Raw genomic sequence first — 16,943 nt, 5'->3', positions numbered from 1 at the left:
AGTGAAATTTGATACTATCCTGGACCTCCTGATAAGCCGTATGGTCCACACCCTGGTTGGCAATCACTCACTGCTCTAAAGAAAAGTATCTAAATGCTAGATATTCTACGATGAAATAATCCGTACTTTTCCCCAGTTGGAGGTTACTATTTGTCATCTGTTTGTTTTTTTAACAAAGCCCTAATTGTTTGTTGAGCCCTGTGATGCAACTGTGATGTCACCTTCAGTCGACAGCAAGTGGCAAAATGGCCGCCCCCTGAGATGGATAAAAATGTGAGGCTCAATTCAAATTCCACAAACACAACATTAACATTGCACTAGTTGGGGCACATACAACATGAAAAATGTTGCTGTTGACTTCACCTTTAAATCAGGTTGTAGTCTACTATTTAGAAGAAGAAAAAAAATCCCCTCCTTAGAAATTAAAAGTAGGTCAGATGGTGTGCGAACAAGAGACAATTGACATCACATTTATTTGAATAGACAACTCGGAAACGTCTGTAAATTGAATTTAGGTCATTTTGATGTTAACAGCCCGGATTTTTATTTATTTTACCTGCTGCCTCAAAACACAGCAGGCTGGAGTCTCAGCGTCATCTTTTAAAATTAAGCACATAAATGTTATTTTAAACTCATAAACATTTCAGGGGAGATAGCTGACTGAAGTCATCAACACGACAAAAATGTATCAGTTTTTCCATCAAACATCAAGCTCTTTATTGTAGACTCAATGTCAAAAACATCTCACTTCCTTACTCATTTGTTCCCATCTTTTGGGCACCAGTTTGCAAAACGTTCCCAATAAGCCACTAAAATAAAATAAAATCATTTGTACAGGAGTTAAACTAATTTGAATGTGTCCGTGAGCGGCGACTCAAGTTTGGATTGTCGTATAGCCTACAAGATTTTAATCTCAATGGTCACAGTTGAGGTCAAACAGACTACTAGTGGTGAACATCGGCGAGATGTCAATAGAAGTCGCTTACCATAATAAATGTGATGAAATTCACTACTTCTCACTCTCTACAATAGATTGCGTTTCTCTGTAGTATTGCTTTTTGGCGGTGTCCTAGCTTATTTTTCTTTTATATATATATATATGAAACTCTGCTGTGGTTGTGTAAAGGCCAGTTGTATTGAATCACTGTAAAATACATATCAAGCATCCATTTAGTAAAAACACAAGCAGGGAGCATGCTCACAGAATAGACCGGGGCAAGCTACTCACCCCTACAATAATACTTTCACACGTCATACAAACACGCCTTCGATTGATCGAATCATGCTTAAAGGCAAACGACTTCTCATGCAGGATCTCTCGAATTGGTGCGCACACACACACACACACACACACACTCACACTCAGACAAGCAATATGGCAAGGTTAGTCATTGTAAAAGTGCGGATTAGTCGCAGTTTCACAAACATGATTTTATTTGCCATTTAGTATTAGGATAGTTTCTTTTCTTTTTTTGCAAGTCAAAGACACTTAAGTTCACAGTGCAGAATGACAGAACACTGACATTAGGATAAACACATATGGAAACAATAAAAAAAAAAAGTCTGTACAAAAAAGGTAAAACAAAATGGGGGTGGGGGGCGCAATAACAACTTAAAAGGAGCATTTGTGTTATTGTGTAAATTCTTATTAACAAGACATCAGTAGCAGCAAAAAAATGTTTACAAAAATGACGTGGACCAGATGTAAAACATCATAGATATTTGCTTAAACTATCAATATGGCAGCAAGTGGATATCAATACAAATGTAGAACTAAACACACACACACACACACAGTCACAGTTAACAGGTGCCAAGGACATTGCGGTGGGAGTCAAGTTTAAGCTCAGTACCATGTCAAAAACAAAGCACAATTTAATTGGTGGACACAGAATGACAAAGGGTTTACAAACGCCACATGCACGCACGTAGATTTATATACACACACAATTAATCCTCATGAACACAAGCAAGGGTGTGATTTCTTTCGCTGGGATTTCCTCCCCTTTGGTGCGAAAACAAATGTGTTAGCCCTAATCCTCCCTTCATGGAGGAGTGGTGTCTTGTGAAACCACAAAGAGACACAATAGAGGCTATTCTCTCTCTTCAGATCAGGTAGAAAATGTGACGATAAATGTCTCGAATGGATGAAGCAGCACTGTGGTCAAAATGAAGGTAAGAAAAACATTGATGGCGGATATTGAGGTTCATTTATCTATCTATTCATCCATGTAGAGCTCGGACACAACAGATGAAGTAACTCTTATTGAATCCTATTACCCCGGAAAAGTATGATATCACCCTGAACGTGAACATAGTTAAGACACCTGTCTGTCACTAACTGCATGCAATAGGTTGTAAAAAGTCCAGAGTATAGCGCCACCCACAGTCAATCCCAAGTACTGCATAAGCAGCTTAATGTGCAAGTGATTTTTGAGTCTCAAAATGTCAGTCTGTCTTGTCTGTCTGTTGGTCAAGCTACTCTCGCGATTACAAATCCTGATTTTAAAAAAACTGCAAGGTTCCTGTCCCTTCCAGCCCGGTAATAGACATGTCCGTGGCTTATATTCCCTGCCTTGTTAATCAAGTCCCTCCCTCTCGTTCCCTGAACGTTCTCTATGCCGGTCTCTGTCCCTGCCTCTCTCATATTCGCCACGTTTCCATCCTTCCGACTCAACTCTGGGTCCCTCTCGCTGTCCCTATCAGTTAGTTTTACTGTGTCGGGTCCCTGCCTAGTTAATCTAGAGGTGTCCCCCCCCCTGTCCCTCCCGCCCACCCTCTGTCTATGGACAAACACATAAGGGCATGGGGGCCGTCCTTCAGGGGGAGCGGCCGTAAGCATCCCTCTCCCTCCCCCCAGGTCAGGGCAGTGCAATACACAGATGGATGAGTTTCCCATTCACCCTCCTCCTGCTGGCTCACCTGCACACACGAGCCACAAGACACAAAAATTGAAAAATGAGCACAAATCTCTGCAGTGTGAATGTGATTCAAATTGCACATTTGAAAAACAATGTAACCTTTCAGGTCTTAAAAAAAATATTCTACATTATATTCCCTCTAATACAGAAGGATTTAGCGATTCCTCCTTTTAGATCTTGATCTACCATCATACGTATTAGGGATGTAATTATTCACTCAAGCCCGATACGATTCGATTTTCAGTTCCAGATTTTCTATTTGATTTTTTTTCGGGGTACAAAATGATGATTTGATAGCCAAAAGACATTTTTATTTTAACATCTACATTTTTGTCCTTGTTACAAATATTAACTTTTTGTAACTTTATTTTTATTTTTTTAAATTGAAAATAAACTAATAATTTTGACTGTTTAACATCATTTTTGTCTTGTTATCAGTGCTTTGTGGTTAAGATTAATATTCTTCCCTCGCAACACATTCTCTTTGTGCAGATAGTATGACAAATGAAGCTCTAGAAGCTTTGTTGAGGATTCTTGTTGATTCTTTTACTATTTTCCTTCAAAAGGAGGTTTGTCATTAAACTTCTTTTAATCTTCTAAAATTTATTGAAATACTTGTGTACGTCTTTATGGATTCTGATTTAAAAGTATGTAAAAGGGATAACTTGCCAAGTTTAGCTTCTTTCTGCCCCTTCTCAAACTTGCATCTTATATTGTGCTTTTTCCCCTTTCCTTTGTTGTTTTTATTGCTGTGCTTGTTTGAGATGAATCAAATCATATCAAAATCAAATGACAAAGACTAAACAGGTGTTTGCTCAACAAGTGTAACAATGAGGCCCTCTACTGGACTAATAAGACACTACATCAGCGACACGTATTTCGCCACGAGAGTGTACAGCCAAAGGCGATAAACACACTGACGATAAACTGCCTCATTATGTAAATGAGGCGCCATTTACAAAATTTTAAACATTACACTGATTACTTACAGAGAGCTAACCAAGTTTTCAATGGCGTCTACAAAGACCCACCAAACAATACCGGATATACCAAAAAGGGTCCGGCTAGAAATGATGAAAAACTACGCAAGGCATAACAATTAAAATCGATGCTTGTATTTTTTTTATACATATTTTAAGCAGTTTACATCGATATGAAATCGATTTTCGATGCATCCCTAATACGTATTATTCTCATATTTGTACTGTGTAGTGCTCTTGTGTTGTTACCTCTTGGATGGGTGTGGAGGCTTTATACACCGTAGCAGGCCGCCAGTCGCTCCTTCAGCAGAGGGGGGAACTGCTCCGAGAACTGCTGCCAGTTCTCCTCTCCAACCTGCTCCTTAAAACCATGCAGGATCTGTTTGGGAAGGATTGGGCATAAGGTTAGGAATTACAAGGTATTATCTGCTGCCTTAATTACTCTCAAAAGCACTGAGCTACATTTACAAAAAAAATGGTGATCCATTAAAATTATACTTATCTATTCACAATAGTCTATTTTCTTCATTTTGTTGGGTTTGTCTTGGCTGAATTGCTTCCAGTATTTTTGGGATGTTACTTTTTTTTTTTTGTCCAATCAGATTTCAGCATCTATGTGCTGTCATGTCAATCTAATCTGCCCAGGGTCTTCAGAATCAGCAGTACTGACCGATGAAACTTTACCCTTATTAACAAAGGAACTGCTTTTGTTAATGCAGTTGAAGGATAACCCTCGATGTCAATCATGTCAGTATTATTTCTATCCTCTGACTGGCTAGTTGACTCGTCCCAAACTTTGCGCAATTCAGCATTAGCACAAGTGCAACATAATTCAATGTAATGGAGTAAGAGTAGCATACCTTCTACATAAAATGAATCAAACAAGTACAATTTTTCCTAAATGTTATTAAAGTAACTGTATCAAAACAAATGTGGTGCATTAGTACCTCTGGCTATTATATTGCATTTTTGTTCAGTATTGATGGTTTCTATAATTGCAACGTGGTAGTAGTGGAATTAAGTCCAAACCAGTTGCCTAGTAACACATCCCACTGTTAGCGATTTTGTAACATCCCCTTATCCTAGCTAAATACTGAACAGGTGCGGCATAGGCAACAAACACTAATGTGAAAAGTAGCGTTATCGCCAACAATACCGTTCCCTCACCTTATAGAACATATCTCTCAAATCGTCTTTGGGGCTCACCCATGAGGCGACTGCATCGCAGAAGAAGATGAAGTCCTGAGAAATCAATAGAATTCAGAGTTTTAAAAGTTTCAAAGAAATGATAATGGATCCCGTTTACAAATTGTGAAGAGGTCTCACACCTGCACAACCCCCCCTGGGTTCACGCCAATCATCATGCAGATTCCACGGAAAGCAGAGTCTTTCTCTTCATTATCTCGAATATTGCGGAGTGATGTACACCTGCCGCACAAAAATCATTGACAACCAAAGTGAAGACATGTACAGTGGATTTAACAAGTCTTGAACATCATCATCATCATCATCATCATCATCATCATCATCAGGATGGGATCGTGCACTGGTGTGATGATGTCACATAGATGCAAGGTGGAACAAAAACAGCAGAAACTAACCAATTCTTGAGCATTTCGTGACAGGGAGGGGAAAAAAAGAAAGGGAAAAAAAAATCAACAAAACTGTGCTGGTAACTGAACTCACAGGATTGTGAGCAGAATGGAAAAAGAAAGGCGGCAAGGGACCCCAAGTGATGTTGTGAGCACACAAAAGACGCCGTTGCCAACTGTGCGTGTAAAGCATGCCAAATGAACCGAGGCTCAAAAGTTCAAACACATTCTCACCATGGTCGGATAAACTGCGGCAGCATGGGTGCAACTTCCTGCGGACACACGTAGCCCAGTCGCCCGATGGTGATTGCTGGAAGAGAGATCAATTAATTAACCACATCATCTTTAGTGGTTTTCACATTTTGCTCAAGAATCCTTTTTAATGGTATTCTCTACTACTTTCAAGAATCAAAATGGACAAGAACGTTTTGTGTTAGCCTGTTTTACATACCAGTGTTTTCCAGTAGGGTTTTGGGAGTGTTTGGTCGATTAATGATTTCAACCAACTGGCTGAGAACCATGGGAATGTACGGCTGCATCTCCACACCCATCTGCATGCATATCTCTCCGATGGCCCAGGTGGCATTGTTGCAGACGGAGATGAACTCTGGGTTCAGGTTGGTTCCGAGAATTGGCATAAATTCAGCTGAAGGAACATAGACATACAAAATGGAGATTATTAGGAAAGATAGAAAGGGGAATTAAGTGATTTATGTTTGTACTCCAGTAAGTGAATTACCAATGCAAGGTTTAACATGAGGAAAGCAAGCCTTGGTCAAGTCCCCCAGTAGAGCAAATGAACTCTGCCTTACTTCAGGCATTGTATCCTGTAATGTAAACACACAGGGGGGAGAAAAATAAGAGTGAGCTTGCCCCAAGAACACATTCTATTTCTTCATTTTTATGCTACTTATTTATTTAGAGTTCGACATTAAGCCTTTTTGAATGGAGCCGGGCGCAAAAGCCATGTTGTGGTGGCCCTGCCAGAGCTGGGACCAGCCCTGATTTAAAACAAAACTTAACAAAATTCATAATTGTATATGTCAGTCTACAAGTGGATGAAATATAGAAACCAATTAGCCAAAATGCAAGTACGTAGCGTTAATGGTTGATCAAGGCAGCCGGCCAAAAAATATCCACACTCCAGTCCCCAATATATATATATAGTGATTTCAAAAGAACACATAACGAAATTTATAATAACAACATATATATGGGTAGTGCTAGTGTATGGCCAAAATGTACGCAAGTACGTAGAGCACAATGTGTTAAGGAATGGGGGCGATTGAATGTGCACAGTGGGGCCTCCCCCCAAAAAAAGACCACATATGCCTGTTATGCCAATTCAAATAAAAATAACTCAAAATATTGAATATTGTGTATTTGCACGTATTTTAACTTTTGTACTGGTGGCCCGGTCAGGCCAGCATCAGGTGACCCGACACAGTCAAGTGAAGACCACTGAGACGCTGTTAATGTCTGACTCGGAACCTGTATCTACTCTTACAACAATGCTTTGGCCAATTTGAGAAAAGGACCAGTAAATTTGTGCTGTCAGTTATCGCCATTTATTAATACTTAGTGAAATACAACCTCTCTGTATCAAAATGTGTACTAAGTGTATTAGTTGTTCCGTAGTATAAATTTGAGTGCTAATCTAAATCGACCAGATATGTACGCTTAAAAAGATGGAATGCCGCACCTGCATGCACTGGAAGAGCAGTGTCATAATGTTGCTGCGAGCCACAAGCGTGTCCACATGACCACCCAATCCCTCAGCCAGGCCACTCAGAAGATCGAGAGCCACAATCATGAAGTCCTTGTCAGGTGCTTCATACTGATCTGGCTGTTGACTGTACATCTAAGAAACATGCACCCAAAGGGGAGAAAATCCATCCACAATTAGGAAATTGACATTCCATATATTTAATATATTTTTCTTTGTGTGGCTCACCATGGCTTGTGCCAGGGTCTTCTGGACAAGTGTGACACAACGCTGGTAGACGGGCTCGCAGTAGGGGAGGAAACCACTCTGCAAAGCTGTGGCGACAGATGACAGACACTCAAGCAGGGGGAAGAGATCTTTATCTTCATCCTTCAGCTCGTTCCACTTGGAGATCAGGGGAGGCATCAGCTTTTGGATGTACTCCTAAAGACGAGAAGTTTTCACTGCCAAACTGCTGCTTGTGAAATCAGTTGAGTTTTCCACCACCATCTCGGCCATCATCAAATCGAAAACGAATACATTTCTAAAGACAGAATAATTGATACATCTTTTGTTTGTTTTTTAATATAATTCTACTGTACAAGTGCTCATAATGCGACTTGTCAATATATGTGAGGGCATGGTGGTTTACAGGCTGGTTCAGATGGTGTCCCACAGAGTCTGCCAGGGTTCCTATGGCATCATAAAGGATGAGAAGGTTCTTGTGCTGGTACTTCCCAAACGCAAACACCAGCGTGTCCAAGATGAAGCTGAGGTAAGGCACTAGCTCTGTGCACGCCTCCTCCTCCAGGGTTGCAAACGCGCTTTAGGAAAGGTATGAGAAATTAGGAGCAATAAATGAGGATGAGGAGGAAATCTAGGCCGGGCCCGGATGTGTACCTGCAGGCCGCCTCTTGCACCCTCTTATTGCCATCCAGGATGCGTTTGAGGAGTTCCGTCATGAGAGGTTTGAGGTGAGCGTCGGGTGGCTGGCCGACCACCCAGTGTGCGTAACGACTGAGGGTCCAGCATGCGATGGAACGAACCAGGGCCTTCTTGTCGCACAGACACTGGATGAGATGAGGGATGAGTTCGGGCAAGTAAGGTACCATACCCTGCATGCATCCTACAGAAAGAAAACATTATTATAGATCCCATCAGTATGGCCATTTAATGCAGTTTTGCAAGAAATACTCAAAAAGAGTTTCAACATTAACCATGGTCTTTACTGCGTCGACACTTGGTTAGGTGAGTTATAATGAGGAAACCACGTAATCATATAAGAGGAAATTAAATGGGATGAAGAATTGAGTGGAGCACGTACAGCGCTTAGCACATCTGCTTTAGACCGAAGAGGATCAGGGTTCTGTATGGAGTGTTCATGTTCTCCTTGGGTAAGTAGCCCAAGCTGACTTTGGGTGAGAAGCGGAGTACCCTCTGGACTGCTCGTAAGTCAATTGCAGGGCACTTATAGAAAAACAACCACTCACACTCACACTGAGGTAACTGGTCACTGATGTTGGACAAGAGGATCTGGCTCACCATCTGGTCCAGTTCATTACAATTATTTTTAAGCAGATTGAAGTCAGGGGTTTCACTCAAACAAACCCAATGATACGGTGTCCATAGACTGGTAAATTGAATTTTATTATAGCACAATCTAAGGAAGTTAATGATACACTATCTTACAATGATAAGAACCCCCAACTTTCTAGTATTCCCTTTCCCCCATTTAGATTGCAACATAGAAAGACCTAGATTCCTCAAAACACCTTCAAACAGCAAGTCTACAACAGGTCTCACCCTCAGCAACGGCCCCGAGGACGAGGATGCCAGACTCTTTGATGACCCAGTCGGGGTGAAAGAGCAGACCTTTAAGGAGTGGCAGGAGATGAGGAAGCAGCTCCTCTCGGAACACATTTGCCAGAACATCCAGGGCCGCAGCAGAACATTTCCCTTCAAGAGGAAAGCAGAAGGAAATCATATTAGACTTTGAAATGGGAATATAATGACAATACCAAGTGAAGATACCAAAATGTTTCACAACACTGGATGTAAAAAATAAAAAGGGCGAACAAACAGGTTTACTTAATAATTTGACTTGAGACTATTTAATACTTACGTAGGTTCCAATCAGACAACGTATCATCATCATCGTCCTCATCATCGTCAATATCTTCTCCCTCCTCACCCTCCCCTCCTTCATGCTGCAGAGTGACAGTGCGGGACTTGTGGAACCGAGGCTTAATGTCTTGCTCGCTGTCCGGAACTGCCTCATCTTCCTCCACATCCCCCTGGAGAACCAGAAGAGGGTAGGTGAAGAGGGAGAAAAGTGATGGAGGTCAAAAAAAAAAATAACGAGAAGGTGGCTAAGTGTAGCTGCATGCCAGGCTGCGAGTGCCTTGCCTTTAGAAGGATAATATCGATTTCAGAGTATTTCATCCCATTCACCAAGATTGGGATGAGTCTGAAAAGATACAGCAAAAAGACAAACACTTGTTACATTTTGTAATTGCATATCGGACATTTTTTACTTCTTTGTTATGACATTAATCCAGTCCATTGAGCGGCTGGCATGTGCGCACTTACTGGACCAAGTGGCCAGACAGGGCCTCTTTACAGATAGGCTGTTCAGCCAGAGTCAACCAGAATTCACAGGCCTCCAGAGCCACATTCTCATCCGGATCTTGAGTACGCTGCAGCATGTACTGATGAAAACAGCCAGAGAATGTTGGTGATGACAACAAAGAGTATCAGAAGAGCTGATTTATTGAAGGTGGCGTGACTGCAGCCCTCACCTGGATGATGCTGTGCATGTGTGGGATGAGGCGATCAATGCGGACTTCCAGCAGCATGACAAGAGCCCTGCACACGTTCTTCCGCACTTCGCTGTCCTCGTCACCTGCCAGGGCAAATAGACTCTGGATAGGGAAGAGACAAAGAGAAAGAGGCCATGAATGTAAGATGTTGGAAAGATGGAAAGGGTCAAGAATGGGAAAGAAAGCAGATCATGGTTGGACTTTCATTAGTCCAAAATGCATTTATATTTACATTTTGGCATTTTATCACACAAGCACATCATAGAATGTTGAAATGTTTATTAAAGCACAGAAAATAATTCAGATTAAAGTGAAGTGGAAATTCACAGCAATTACACCCACTTCAATTATTTATTGAAAGCTCTTCTTTGAATCACAGTCGCATTTTGTTTTATTTTGCTGCAGACGCTGTGGTGAAATAATGGTGCAAAGCACATTCACACGATCACACCCACAAGTCAGTGCTGTGAACTGATGCAATGAGAGTTGCAGACCACAATAGGTATTAATAATCCTCGCATCTCACACAATAAACAATTGTTAGAGAATGTTAAAAGGTATAAATGTGACTTCTTTGGCATTAAACATAAGCATTAGAATCTCTTGCTACAAGCTTTAAATGCTGCTTCTTTGCCACGAGTCATTCAACTCTAGAGCGATATAGAGTGGTGTGTTGAGATACAAGTTTAATTTATTCCTTGGCTGTGCACGTAACTCAAACACTCTTGTCTCAAATCATCTTTCCCCATTGAAATTAATATAAATGCCATTAATCCGATCCAGCCTTCCGCCCAAACAAAGATGTTTGCATTTTAGTAAGGTAAACTAGTACTCCATAATTATGTAATACTACACATATATGCATTTATTTTTTAAGTAAAGTAAAGCCCCGCCTTGTCCACAGGGTGGCAGTAGAATACTGTGAAGTCATGCAGACACAAACAGAGGATAAAGAATATATGCCTGTGAGTTAGGGTTGCACAATTAACCAAATTTTAATCATGATCACTATTTTGGCAGCCACAATTAAATTAACCTGAGCGAAAATAGGTTAAGACTTCCTAATGCTGCTGAAATTGATAAGTGAGGACACCCTGCAGTAGGAGTCCAAAGACATTTTGGTGGACTAATGAGAGAAGCAATGTTGAGATTGGGTAAATGTTATGTTGTAATATTTACCATTTATTCTGGAATAGTAAACCATTTATTTTTAATTTCATGTTGCACTCAAAACTGTTTTAGAAATTGTTTGTTCGGTGATTACAATATTGATCTTTAAAAATTGTGATTATCATTTTGGCCATAATTATATTATTTGTTTATTACTCCACCTTTTGTGTTCAAATACCCATTGCTTCTAAAATCACAACTACTGATGCTAACCATTAGCATGCATAACCAGTGACAGCTTCAACTGGCATTAAACAGCTTGAAACCTATTTTTTTGATTAATTGTGCAACATTTACCAAACTGCTGCATATTGTGAAGTGAGTTGAATTGGTTCGCTGCAAGGTGATTAGAGTTAACAAACTAAAATTATAACTATACAGCAAAAATGTCCGTCATTTGCATTGTAGTCATTTTCATACATGATCTATCAGGTTTTTTTTTTTTTTATGTATTTATTTCTGTATTAAGGCCGTATGGAAGAAGGAAGGTCGAACGGCCATACGCTTTTGTATTTATCTTGCACTTATCGTTCCATATTTCTATTTCGTTCCTCATCAACCGCCAGGTGGCCTTGCTGAACAGCACGTAAAGTGCCTTCGCGCACACTCATAGAACCGTAGTGACATACAGTAACTGTCGATTAAAAAAAACAACAACTCTAAAATAAGATTAAAAAATTTACTAAAATGAAGCGTTTAAAAAAAAAAAAACTAATAAAAACGAACAAACCCGCTCTAAAAACTAATCAAAATTAACTGAATTTAAAAATAAAAAAAAAAAAAAATAAATCAACTATAATTCAAAATAAAATCCAAAACTATTACAACCCTGGTTCACTGCAAGTCAAAGGAAAATAAATCGGCCTAACTTCTATGGGACGTTATCGCATAAAAAGACTCACCTCAATAAACGTGTCTATATTATCCATCAGAGGCTGAGCTCGGCCTATGATGAACTGATTCACACATGCTATAGCATGGGACCTGTGGGGAAGACAAGCACATGGAAGCCGGCAGTATTGTTTTTATTTTGTTAATTCAAGCATTTTCCAGCACCTTACAGCCATGGCAAATTACATAACCATAACGGTAATTAGTTAATTGATAACATGCAAAGTAGAATGATCTGTTGTGGAAAAATGTCAAACACCTCAAACAGCAAAATTATTGTATGCATTCTCATGAGTGTCAAGCACCTGTGGAAAACCTGTTCAAATATAATTCCAACTGACCTGATCTTGGGGCTGCAGTGTTTGAAAAACTGCAGAAACTTGGGAATCATGATGTTCAGTGGTCTGTTCAGTGCATCGCTGTCCAACAACTCAGAAGAGTCTTCGCAGATCTTTTGCAATGCCCCAAAAGAACCCTAAATGATTGATTAAAGAAAACCACACACTGCAATGAGTACTACTATAACTATAGCTGTATTCCTTAGTTTGTATGTGTTGTGTATGCCAGTCTGACCTCACAGGTGTTGTAATCCTCTGAATTCAGTAAATTGCAAAGCTGTGGCAACAGTTCCGGCCATGTTTGCAGGTCCCCTTTGGAGGCGATGGTTGTGATCAGGATACCTTGATGAAAATAAATAGGTTACCCTACACGTGAATAAAATATGCATAGCATTCCCATTTAGAAAACTCAATCAAATTACATAGCAGTCTGATTTACAGTGGCTAGGAAATACACAAGCTTTATTCTGTTCAATCTTTCACAGCACTCACCAATTGTAGCTCTGATAAGTGGTGAAGGGTCTCCAATGTTGTTGAGACATTCTCGTTTGATAAAGTCAGCCACATTAGGAGGGAAGTTCTGGTAGTGAGCTTTGACATTATTCTTCAGTATCAGGCCACTGAGCGAGCGAGTGGGCTCATCTAGATAATGACGGCAACAAAGAGATAAAATTACAATATCGAGTACAACTGCAATACTATAAGTGACAAGCAAGTTTATTTGAATTATTTGAATGAATTGCTGAAAATACTCACCCTCTGACTTAAGGCTTGTGAGGACAAAGATGAGATAGTTGTTGAAATCTGGAAACTGGTTAAGTTGCTCCAGTTTCTGTGGGCTGAGTTAAGGAGTTTAACCAGCTAAGAACACGTGCCAGAAGCTCACACAACCGCACAAACCTAAAATGGTTGTTTGACTTTATAACAACTCATCCATCCATTTTCTTAACCGCTTGTCCTCACAGGGGTCGCTGGAGCCGTGACGCTAAAATACAAACAAGCTTATTCTGTATTGTTTTTCTAGCACACAAACAGGTATGGATACTTCTTGCACTGCTCTTTGTGTTGCTGTGTCTGGTGACTGGGAATCTTTGAGAAGTTGAAGCACTTGTTGGAGACTTTGTTCATCTGGTTGCCACTCCATCCTGCAGCACATAAAAAACAATACTAATTAGCAAACACAATCTGTGTTACCCTAAATTGTTACGACAAATAAGACAGAAAGAAGCATGGTTATGTTCCTCTTGCTATAAAGCTGTAACTATAACGTCCATCTATCCATTTTCTATATCGCTTGACGTATTTAGGGTCGAGGGTGTGTTGCAGCATATCCCAGCTGACTTCGAGCGAGAGGCGGGGTACACCCTGGATTGGAAGCCAGCCAATCGCATAGTACATATAACAACAATTCTCAATGATATTCACGCCTACCTACAATTTAAAGTCTTCTATAATTCTAACCAACCAACAATAACGGATCATAATAATATGAGCATTCCATAGAATACCGAAACATTGCGAATGTCCCATTGTGACGCAACGAGCATCGCCATGTTAGGGTACATGCATTCGCTGTTTTCATCTGTTTGTATGATTAAACAGTCGTTCGTTAGCAAATGGCATTTTAAATAGCCTATACTGATTAAATTATGATCCGACTTATCTTAATACAAGGCCCAGACGACACAGGTACAAATATCTAGCGATCTAGCTAAGCGTCGTTATAATCGTTAATACGTAACCTGCAGAAAAAAAATACGATTGAAGACAGTTGTACATTAACTACCACTGCAATACCTTTACAATATCTTGTGTTATGGCTGTAATTCCTGCTACCAAGACCGTACAACGGAGGCGTATTAATATTCATAACAGAACCGTCGCGAATCACAACCTCCGGCAGCTAGTAAGTAAGTAGCACGGCTAGCTAGCATCTGCTTGAATGTGCCGCGAAAATGTTACCTTACCTGGTCACTCTGATGTATCAAACGTACGTTTTTGTAGGCTATCCTATGGCTACGTTAAGGCAAATAACATTAACGAAATATAAACTAGGCTCTGTTTAACCGAAAATGAACTTCAGGTCTCAGGAGATTTTTGTGAGTGCTATGCCGCTAGCTGGTATGTGACAGAAATTGCATGCCTTGCAATCAAGCCGGTGATCACCATGAACTCACTCGGCTTCCGTACTGGGCGGATCGTCATCTAAAGTCTACGTGATTTGACAAACAAACACTGTGACTTTTCATTTCTGCATGCCAGTCATTCAAATGGTTTTTTTGGTACTTTCTGTATTACTTTAATTAACTTTTATTGCATTCACTACATTTTCTTGTAGCCTTTACATTAATAATGCGCCCCACTTCCGGAATGAAACACAACGGTGTATTTATTCAACTTTGTTTCAACGAAACATGTTGAACTGACAATAATATGCCGTCTTAACTCACCCAAAATTTTAAAAAAGTGCATAATTGCCCAAAATTTATTTTACAGCTGCCAGAGGCGTAGTTTGCCATTAGGCAAGATAGGCAATTGGTTGGGGCCCCTTAGCCAGCAGGGACCCCCAGAGGGCCAACAGATTTGACAAAACCGCATATCCTTCACATTAGCAGTGCAGCAATGACAATTGACTAACTCAAATTCCCCGAGTCAGGTGTTTTGTTTTGTTTCGTTTTAAACGACAATGTGATTAGTAATTTTAATTTCCTTTTTTCTGACTCACATAGAAGGAATCTTGCTAAAGGTAAACAAATTAAGACAAAACAAGTCACTTGAATGAAGCACAATTAATGGTGATTGATTATTGAAGATGCAGATGTGCAATTTAAAAATGACGTACTATGTTTACTACACAGCAAAATCGCCAGTGTTATATTTACACTGAGAGTGTTAAATCTAGCACTACAAAAGTGTTTATATGTGTCCACACCAATGAGTGTAAACTTGCATCTTTCAAAGTGTTATTTCCTTCACAATTAACCAGTGATATTTCAGCACTGTATAGTGTTAAAAATCTACACTGGTAAACACAGAGTAATGTTGAAAGTGATTTACACTAGTGTCAGTGTTAAAAATATAACAAATTACAATTAACTCTAGTAAATGCTACTTGATTTATAGAGCATTATCCCCCCTTAATATTACTTTACGTTTTGAATACTGATGACACAGCATCAGGAACAACTGGTGGTTAATATATGGCTAAAGGACACTTGGACTTAGTCACCCTAGTTTGGGATTGAACCTGCACTCTCAGAGTTGCAAGACAACTACTCTACCACTGACCCACACCACCCTGTCCGCATTGTTGACAAAGTGCAGGAAACTTGGAAAGTTTCACCACCGGGAATTAGGGTGCGGTCAATTTAACACTCAAGGTAATGATATTCAGGTTACACCCAACATCTATACGAACACTCAAGAAAAGTCACTCTGACAGTGTAACTTGTTATCCTAACAGTTAAAATATCATTGATTAGTGCATATTTGATCAAGCACTGGAAATTTAACACTGACCATGACCGATTTGCTGTGTACGAATGGCCGCCGGGGGCACCCAATCCCTTCTGGGGAATGTTGCAACACCACTGACAGCTGCACAATGAATGGAAACATGTTTGAACATTAAATAAGGTGCAGTGAACAGTTATGAGTTCTTACATTAGCTGCATTCCTTCTTCTGATTGGTCATTGTGAATTTTAGTCACTGTGTTGTTTTCATTTAAGACCTTGACAAAATTGTCTGTCAATTTAGTTATTGTCATTGTCTCAATGAAAAAATAAAATAATAACGAAAAATGTTCGGCGATGAAATTATCACCGTTCTGATAATTTCAGGGGTTTAACCTTTTAAGTGTCATGTCTCTCACCCATACACATAAAAATCCTACCTGTTGATGTTAGCACCCGGTATATCTTCAGTGGCAGTGGTAATTGTCTCAGACGCAAAGCAAGCTGGTTCTATGTGCACCTTACGCTGTGTGTGATGTGAGCTTTTCAAATAAAGATTCTCAGACTAATTCCTCTATGATCCTCATGCCAGGTTGGCGCTGGAAACTACCAACAACATTCATTCCTCCTTTTCCACATTACTTTTGTAGTCACAGATTAACCTTATTTTGCTTATTCGTACAAACGCTAACAGTGCAACAAGTGCCCAAGTTGTGCGTAATCATAATGCAAAGAAACCAAAAAGATCGCTCCAAAGAGACTGCGTGATCTTTTCTAGGCGGCCGACTGGTTAGCACAGCCGACTCACAATTCTGAGGTTGAAGGTCCTCACTGGGTTTTCTAAAACAGGTCTGGATCAAGATGGCAGAAAAAAGGCATTTTCCAGAGGGAGACATAAGGAAGAAGAAGAAACTTTCTTACCAATGGCACACAACTTTATTGACTGGATACACAAAATCAATCTAGCCCACCTTTGGATGAGAAAACATATAATTATGCAATTCATGACCTTGATGTTAAAAAAAAAAGGAAAAAAAGAGAATGCTACACGGGACTTGGGAGACAGGATGATGT

General features: G+C 40.0%; 1 protein-coding gene across 2 annotated transcripts; it reads right to left on the bottom strand.

The window, feature by feature from the left end:
* Nucleotides 1-1,410: 1,410 nt before the first annotated feature.
* tnpo2b (transportin 2b) lies at nucleotides 1,411-14,580 on the bottom strand. Of its 2 annotated transcripts, none has more exons than XM_086082904.1 (23): nucleotides 14,384-14,580; nucleotides 13,462-13,561; nucleotides 13,173-13,248; nucleotides 12,909-13,058; nucleotides 12,652-12,758; nucleotides 12,420-12,553; nucleotides 12,090-12,171; nucleotides 9,997-10,119; nucleotides 9,788-9,906; nucleotides 9,605-9,665; nucleotides 9,321-9,492; nucleotides 9,002-9,154; nucleotides 8,099-8,324; nucleotides 7,851-8,022; nucleotides 7,448-7,642; nucleotides 7,196-7,354; nucleotides 6,233-6,320; nucleotides 5,945-6,139; nucleotides 5,728-5,803; nucleotides 5,230-5,329; nucleotides 5,069-5,143; nucleotides 4,151-4,280; nucleotides 1,411-2,922 (listed from the first exon to the last, which is right to left on the bottom strand). In XM_086082904.1, exons 2-22 carry the CDS (start codon nucleotides 13,558-13,560, stop codon nucleotides 4,173-4,175), a joined length of 2,670 nt encoding a protein of 889 aa, XP_085939030.1. In that variant the 5' UTR covers nucleotide 13,561; nucleotides 14,384-14,580; the 3' UTR covers nucleotides 1,411-2,922; nucleotides 4,151-4,172. The 2 variants fall into 2 exon arrangements, with proteins under 2 accessions (XP_085939030.1, XP_085939031.1); XM_086082905.1 differs by lacking the exon at nucleotides 14,384-14,580 and adding an exon at nucleotides 14,214-14,338.
* Between the last annotated feature and the right edge of the window lie 2,363 nt (nucleotides 14,581-16,943).

Source organism: Leptonotus elevatus, chromosome 8 (genome assembly GCF_054856555.1).
Source record: "Leptonotus elevatus isolate MCC_2025b chromosome 8, RoL_Lele_1.0, whole genome shotgun sequence".
Taxonomy (NCBI): Eukaryota; Metazoa; Chordata; class Actinopteri; order Syngnathiformes; family Syngnathidae; genus Leptonotus; species Leptonotus elevatus.
The sequence above is the reverse complement of the archived record's forward strand: the minus strand, read 5'-3'. Positions and strand labels throughout refer to the sequence as shown.

Coding starts and splice junctions, on each gene's coding strand:
- tnpo2b (XM_086082904.1), bottom strand. CDS start 13,560: ATGGAGTGGCAACCAGATGAACAAAGTCTCCAACAAGTGCTTCAACTT. Junction 12,759..12,908: donor ACTTATCAGAGCTACAATTG/GTGAGTGCTGTG, acceptor ATTTTCATCAAG/GTATCCTGATCACAACCATC. Junction 8,023..8,098: donor GTGCAAGAGGCGGCCTGCAG/GTACACATCCGG, acceptor CCTTTCCTAAAG/CGCGTTTGCAACCCTGGAGG.